The sequence below is a fragment of the Ailuropoda melanoleuca genome, chromosome 1, assembly GCF_002007445.2.
Source record: "Ailuropoda melanoleuca isolate Jingjing chromosome 1, ASM200744v2, whole genome shotgun sequence".
In the NCBI taxonomy this organism is placed as follows: Eukaryota; Metazoa; Chordata; class Mammalia; order Carnivora; family Ursidae; genus Ailuropoda; species Ailuropoda melanoleuca.
Window position 1 is genome coordinate 112,993,836 of NC_048218.1, and position 7,998 is coordinate 113,001,833.

The 7,998-nt window shown below is 40.7% G+C and overlaps 1 protein-coding gene across 1 annotated transcript in view; it reads left to right on the forward strand.

The window, feature by feature from the left end:
* The first annotated feature begins 141 nt into the window (after window positions 1-141).
* Window positions 142-7,998, forward strand: part of SPATA48 (spermatogenesis associated 48) — a 65,815-nt gene continuing 57,958 nt past the window's right edge. Inside the window, exon 1 of the mRNA XM_034650721.1 lies at window positions 142-700. Within this exon, the coding sequence (XP_034506612.1) occupies window positions 142-700 (559 nt within the window). The remainder of the gene's footprint in view (window positions 701-7,998) is intronic.

Sequence of the window (7,998 nt, forward strand, 5' to 3'; positions counted from 1 at the left end):
CATTTAGAAAACCAATTTAGTAACTTTATGTTAGATTAACCAATCCTCAACTATTGGACATAGTAAGTTTTATAGTAAAATAGAAAGGGGTCATCAGAAGTACTTAATTTGCAGTCATCCAAAATTCTAAAGAGAAAGGCCATGGATATGGATTCACAGTACATACCTGGAAAGATAAGTATCTCTGAAAGGTCCATCCTTTCAGGAAGAAAGGCTGTTGAGAATATAGATTACCCACACTACCATGATCGCTTAAGGAAAATGAACATGCCTTTTGTGAAAGGAGTTGAGGACAGACATAACTATGGCAGAATTGAAAAGAAATGCAACCCTACTTTTCTTAAATTTCACCCTTATCCCCCTTCAGTCTTGCCAGACTACCATTTACGCTATCCTTATCCCCCACCATATGGGCGAGATTATCCATTATTTCCACTTAGGGATGACGTGCCTTTGGGTGATTCCTGTTCAGGGTTTTTGAGTCCTGGTGGTGATGCTGATTTAAAGCCTGGCATTGGCAGAACCATCCCAAGTCTGGTGGATTTCAGTGATGTCAAACCACAACACCGAGTTCCCAGACCAGACATGGGATTTCAAACAACACTGAAAAGGCAAAACATTTTATTAGAAGAACTAAAACAGGACAGGAGATGGAATTCCAGGGCGACACCAGACATTTCCATCAGAGCAAGACTTGGAGGTAAATAAAGTGACACGGGCTTTATAATTTTTAAACATGCAAACAAGGGAGAAGAGTGTGGATAGAAGACTGTGTATTCAGCAGTAAATTTAACATAAAATTATAAAGAACTGAAGAAGGAACTCATATTTTTAAATTTTTTAAATTTTAAATTATAGATTTAAAAAGTGCATTAATTGGGGTAAGTGACCAACACAAGGGGTATATCAGATAATTTATTCTAGATGTATGGATAACCTAGTTTTTCCACAACAGCATCATGTTTAGTTTTGATAATTGTGTAGCATGCCTCAATATCTGTCTGTCTTCCTTGAAAAAACAAATCTTTTGGTGGTTGTAAAGAGGTCACAGGAGCTAAAATGAAATGGGCAGGTAGTTGAAAGTAGATTTGGGGGTCTGCTAGGAAGCAACCCTTCCATAGCCCTGGTCACAGAATTGATGAACCCTTGCTGATAGCTATACTTGACGGTTTCTCTGTGAGAACTTCAGAAGAGTGTCACAGGCCTGGTGCAGAACAGGTGAGAAACACTTCCAAAGGAAAGCCACATGGACTATTTTTGTATGGAGGTGTGTCTGGCAAGCAGGGAGTGCAAGAATGTTAACATCTTTGAGCATGTCGAAAGGAAAAGACCAAATGCTGTAGTGAGAGATGCTAAGCTTCCTCTAGTGCCAGAGGCTGCACCCCCCCTCCACTGCTCTTTGGCATCTGGCCATAGACTAGAGGCCTAACGAGACAGTATGTGGAGGAACAGTGACACCATTTGTTGGAGCAGTGGGGATTCATGGTCCCTGCCACTTCTCCATGGAGAGAGGCCGTAGACACTCGAGACCTGGAAGGTGGTAAGAATAAAGGAAAAGGTAATAGAAATGAAGAACCTTCATCCCAGCCCCACCCTGCAGATTACCACTTTTGAACAGACAGAAGCGATTTGGAGAGATACAAGCATATAATAGGAGTTGTGCTTTTAATGTGCACTTCAGCTGTGGACTTAGCACATGGGCTTGGGGAAATTCCTCAGTTTGGAATTTTCATATAAAGGATATGAATGAGGTTCAACAACCTATTTTAAGAAATAAGTATTTTATAATCTCTTGGAAATGCCATCTAGTGAAATATGGTATTACTGAAAGCTAATGTAATTCACATTGAACCATTGATGAGTTCAGGTCTGTCTTGCAGACAGAACATCTTAATGATTCCCAACTAGTGACTATTGACTCTATGAAGAAAAAATCTTGAACTCAATATTTTCCTAATGTTTCAATGTAAAATAATAGTCCTTGTCAAGAATACATCTTTAAAGGAATTGAAGTTGTTTTTTCTAGTAGTCCTATTTTAGACCAGTATACCACTTTGTTGGTAAGCAGTAAACCCTAGCCTAGTGTAATTTTTAAGAACAATACTTTTGGTTTGTAAGTTTTTCTAAGATTGGACTCTCAAAACATTATTACAACAAATTAGAGGTTGAAGAAATAATTTATTAAAGCTAACATACAATGAAAATAGGGTTAATAGACTTTGCACCAACAATTCAGAACCAAGTATAGAACTCACTACTCGAATCAGTACAACAGAATTCAGTAGAATTTCTGGGCTTGAATCCTGATAGAAGGCTTACTTGCAATATGACCCAGGGCTCTTTGTGCCTGTGTATCCATATTTGTAAATTCACATACTAGTAATACTTCATAAGGTAATAGTGAAGACTATTTAATATAATTCATGTAAAGATATCTGACATGGAGGAACGCACCAATAAATGTTAGCTATTAGTCCAGAATTTTCAATTCCTTGGCAATAAGAGTACTTCTCTAATAAAATTGTAAGGATTAAATGAATTAAGACATGTAAAGCACTTAACAAAATTCCTGGAACCTGGTTAAAACATTCAATAGTAGCTGTTAATATTAGCTATTACAGTTGCAAAGAGTAATACTGGTGGTCCATGGATCCGGTTCAATATAATTTGTCCTAGGTTTTCAATGATTTTGTAGATCTTGGAAATAATTATTAATTATAAATAATAAATTCTTTTAGTTTTAAGTGAACCTAAATACATATAATTTCGAATACATTCTGATAAGAATGTCTTTGTAAAATATATCACACCAGTATACTTTTCAGTGGGCTTTCATAAATACCTAAACGGTATCATAAGAGATTATATTGCTGATTTCTTGCCTTATTCCAACTTTGTCTAGACAATTAACTAGAGTCAGTACTTTTTTGTTCCTAGTTGGCTTTCTTTCTCATACCAATCAAGTACTCTAAATTTATCCTAATTATTCAAGCCTTTCATTGGTCTTTTTGCTTCTCCTTACAGCAGATGACACATCTTCCTTATCACAGGAAAAATAGAGGTTGCCTATTATCACATCTTTGATCTTCCTACATTCAGCTTCCTAATATCAATACTTATAACTCTTTGTATATCTTCCTGCTTTTTTCCTTTTTAGCCACTGTCTCAGCTCAAGCTGCTAAAACAAATACCATAGACTGGGTGGCTTAAGCAATAGGCATTTATTTAGTCTGGGAAGTCCAAGATAAAGGTACCAGCTTTCTTGGATCTTGGTGAGAGCCCTCTTTCTGACTTGCAGAGGGCCTGCTTTTTGCTGTTTCCTTATATGGCAGAGAGATAGAGACAGAGAGCTCAGGGCTCTCTTCCTCTTTTTATAAGGAGAGTAATCCTATCATCAGAGGCACACCCTCCAGACCTTATCTAAACCTAATTCCCTCCCTAAGGCCCAACCTTCAAATACCATCACATTGGGGGTAAAAATTTCAATACAAGAATTTGGTGGGGTAACCAAACTTTTACTCCATAACAATCAACCATTTTTAAGTGTATGGTTTATAGGTATTAAGTGCAATCTTCACCACTGTTCATCTCCTTAACACTTTTCATCTTAAAAAACTGAAACTCAATACCCATCAAATATTAATTTCCTATCTCCTCCCCTCCTCCCAGCTCCTGGCTTTTTACTTTCTGTCTTGGAATTTGGCTACTCTAGAAACCTCATGTAAGTGAAGTCATAAAGTATCAGGTCTTTTTGTGCCTGGCTTATTTCATTTAGCATCATGTCCTTTTAGATAACAATGCCCATGTTGTAGCATGTATCAGAATTTCTTTTAAAGGCTGAATGATTTCCCCTTTTATGTATATACCACATTTTGTTTATTTATCCATCGATGGATACTTGGGTTTCTTCACCTTTTGGCTATTGAGAGTAATACTTCTATGAACATGGGGGTGCAAATATCTCTTCAAGACCCCGCTTTTAGTAATTTGGGGTATATACCCAAAGGTGGAATTGCTCTATTACATGGTAATTCCATCTTTAATGTTTTGAGAAACCACTGTACTGTTTTCCATAGTGGATACTGCATTTTAAATTGCCCTCAACAATGCACAAATACAATTCCTTGCATTCAAAGAATAAACCTCACTTGGTCATGGTGTATAATACTTTCAGTGTGTTGATAAATTCTGTTTTTTAGTATTTTGAGGATTTTTGCATCAATATTTATCAGGGATATTGATCTGTAGTTTTCTTGTAGTGTCTTTGTCTGACTTTGGTATCAAAGTAATGTTGTCCTCATAGAATGAGTTTGGAAGCATTCCCTTCTCCAGTATGTTTGGAAGAGTTTGAGAAGGATTGGTATTAATTCTTCTTTAAATGTTTTGTAGAATTCACGAGTGAAGCCATCTTGTCCTGAGCTTTTCTTTGTTAGGAAGTTTTTGATTATTGATTCTCCTTACTAGTTACAGATCTGTTCAGATTTTCTGCTTCTTAATGATTCAGTCTTGGTAGGTTGTGTGTTTCTAGAAATCTGTCTATTTCACCTAGGTTATATAATTTGTTGGTGCACAGTTGTTCATAGTACATTCTTATCCTTTTTATTTCTGTAAAGTTGTTAGTTTGCAACCTCAGGAGTTCTTTGGGTGAAATCCAAAACTGGCCCTCATACATGGAGGGCAGAGACAAACAAAGAAAGAGGCAGGCACCCCAGATGGGTAAGTGGCAGGTTTAATATGCAAGAGAACTTACATACAAGGCTTGTCTTGGGCAACTGCAAGACAAGTAGATCTCCACACCTGGCCGTAGGAATCCTAAAAGTTTATATGAAGACCTTATAAGACAGGGTTCAGTCGTTTATACCATCCAGATGGTCTCAGCAACACCTTACATTCTTGAAACAGTTCCTGCTGGGGAGCCAGTGGGCAGAAGGTACATTTCAAGGACAGGGGAGTGGGTGAGAAGCCTTCCATCCCCCAGTCCAGCTCACAGGTAGTCACCTCCTCTTGATGACCTCCTCCAACAAAAATCAGTTGTACTGTCCCCTTTCTCATTTGTGATTTTAGTTTATTTGAGTCTTCCCTCTTTTTTTTCTGAGTCCCTCTAGCTAAATGTTTGTCATTTTTTTTTATATTTTCAAAAAGCAACTCTTGCTTTCATTGATTCTATTGTTTTTTTCTTATTTTGTGTATCTCTACTCTGATCTTTATTTCCTTCTTTCTTCTAGTTTTGGGTTTAGTTTCTTTCTTTCTTTTCTTTTTTTTTTTTGTATTTCCTTAAGTTATAAATTTAGGTTGTTCATTTGAGATCTTTTTTCATTAAGATAAGTGTTTATACCTATAAACTTCCCTCTTAGTTCTACTTTTGTTGAATCCCATAATTTTTGTTGTATTGTGTTTTTGTTTTCATTTGTTTCAAGATAATTTCTAATTTTCCATGTGATTTCTTCTTTGGTTATTTAGAGGCGTGGTGTTTATTCATATATTGATTTGTAGTTTCATTCCATTTTATCAATTTCTACTTTGATTCCATTGTGATCAGAAAATATACTCTGGAGAGGAGTCCAAGATGGCGGAGGAGCAGGAGGCTTAAATTTCGTCTGGTCCCAGGAATGCAGCTAGATAGCTATCAGAATTCTGAACACCTACAAACTCAACTGGAGAATGAAGAAAAGAATAGCAGCAACTGTAAGAACAGGATACCACCAGTTTCTGCAAGGAACCCAGTTTAAAACAGGAGTTGAGCTCCAGCTCGGCGTTCCAAGATGGCGGAGGAGCAGGAGACCTAAAGTTCGTCTGGTCCCAGGAATTCAGCGAGAGAGCTACCAAACCATTCCGAATACCTATGAATGCAACTGGAGAATGAAGAAAAGAGTAGCAGAAACTCTATGAACAGAAAGGCAACCACTTTCTGCAAGGAGGAGAAAAGAAGGAGGAGTAGGCAACCCTTTCTCAGCTGGTCCAAGTTGAGCTGGATATCTACCAGACCATTCTGAACACCCTCAGAATCAGCCTGAGATGCAGGAAGATACATCTGGATCTCTACAAATGAACATCTCCAGTGCTGAGTATTGAGGTACGAAGCGGGGAGCTGTGAATCCGAGCACAGATATAGGAAGATAAAGGGAAGGGGGAGGGAGCCTCTGCACTCAGGCGCCGGGAAGCAATAGCCCCTTGTGCTGGGGAGCGGGCTGGACTCTCAGACCAGCACCCACAAGAGAGCGGACTGAGACAGTGAGCCTGGGAATGCCCATGTCCAAACTGAAAGCAGGAGCTCCCGACCGACCGCACACTCAAACTAGAATGAAACTGAGAGCTCAGGAGTGCAAGCGCGACCAGACTGAAAACTGGCGCTCCAGAGCACAGGCGAACCATACTGAAACAGGGAGCTCGGGAGCTCGGGAGCGCGCGCGGGGCGGCTGGCGGCTGGCGGGGTTAGAAACACAAAGGACAGAGACGCGCCGGCCCTGGAAGTGAGGGCTGGGACGCCGGGTGTGGGGCGCACAGCCCGGGATGCTGCAGGGTTGAGCAGCACCAACAGAAACAGAGTTAAAGTGGCCAGAACATCAGTGGAGAACGGGCCGCAATCCCTCCGTTCTGTGACAGAGGCTGAATTTCGGCCGCTGCTGCTCTGGCTCTCAGAAGAGGCACAGCAAACTGCCAGGGAAAGCCACCAGAGAACAAAAGCCTGGAAATACCGGCTCACAGGGTGCCCATCCCCATCCCCCCTCGCAAGGGACACAGAGACTCTACCCAAACAGGGTTTTCTGAGTACCTGCAGGCAGGCCCCTCCCCCAGAAGGCAGGCTGAAAAATCAAGAAGCCCACAACCCGGAGCGCCTGAGTGGCGCAGTCACCAAGCACCTGTCTTCGGATTAGGGTGTGTTTACAACGTTCCGGAAAGGAGTCCCTCATCGGGCTTCTCCACCGGGAACCTGCTTCTTCCTCTCCCACTCCTCTGCTTGGGTTCCCTTTCTTGCTGACTGTCTCTCTCTCTCTCAAATAAATAAATAAACTCTTTAAGGAAGAAGCCCACATCCCTAAGATCTCTATAAAACAAGGGCGCACGGCCTGGGTCCCAGTCAACACTTGGGCTCTGGACAACCCTGCAATCTCTCTTCATCAGAATGACGAGAAGGAGAAGTCCCCCCCAGCAAAGAAAAGATAATGAGTCTGTGGCCTCTGCCACAGAATTGGCCTCGGGCACAGAAATAATAGATTTGGATGTACCCAAATTATCAGAAATGGAATTCAGAGTAACAATAGTCAAGATGATGAGTAGACTTGAAAAAAGTATTAACAAAAATGTTACTGAGAATATAGAATCCCTAAGGGCAGAAATGAGAGCGAATCTGACAGAAATTAAAAATTCTATGAGCCAAATACAGTCAAAACTAGAGGCTCTGACGGCCAGGGTCACCGAGGCAGAGGAACGCGTTAGCGAATTGGAGGATGGGTTAGTAGAAGAAAAAACGAAAATAGAAGCTGGTCTTAAAAAAATCCACGCCCACGAATGTAGATTACGGGAGATTACTGACTCTATGAAACGATCCAATGTCAGAATCATCGGCATCCCCGAGGGGGTAGAGAAAAACAGAGTTCTAGAAGAGATATTTGAACAAATTGTAGCTGAAAACTTCCCTAAACTAGCAAGGGAAACAAACATTCGTGTCCAAGAGGCAGAGAGGACCCCTCCCAAGCTCAACCACAACAAACCTACGCCACGTCAAGTCATAGTGCAATTCGCAAATATTAGAACCAACGATACAGTATTGAAAGTGGCCAGGGCAAAGAAATTTCTCACGTACCAAGGCAAAGGTATCAGAATTACGTCAGACCTGTCTACACAGACCTGGAATGAGAGAAAGGGTTGGGGGGGCATTTTTTTTAAAGATTTTTAAATTTCTTTATTCAACAGAGATAGGGACAGCCAGCGAGAGAGGGAACACAAGCAGGGGGAGTGGGAGAGGAAGAAGCAGGCTCACAGCAGAGGAGCCTGATG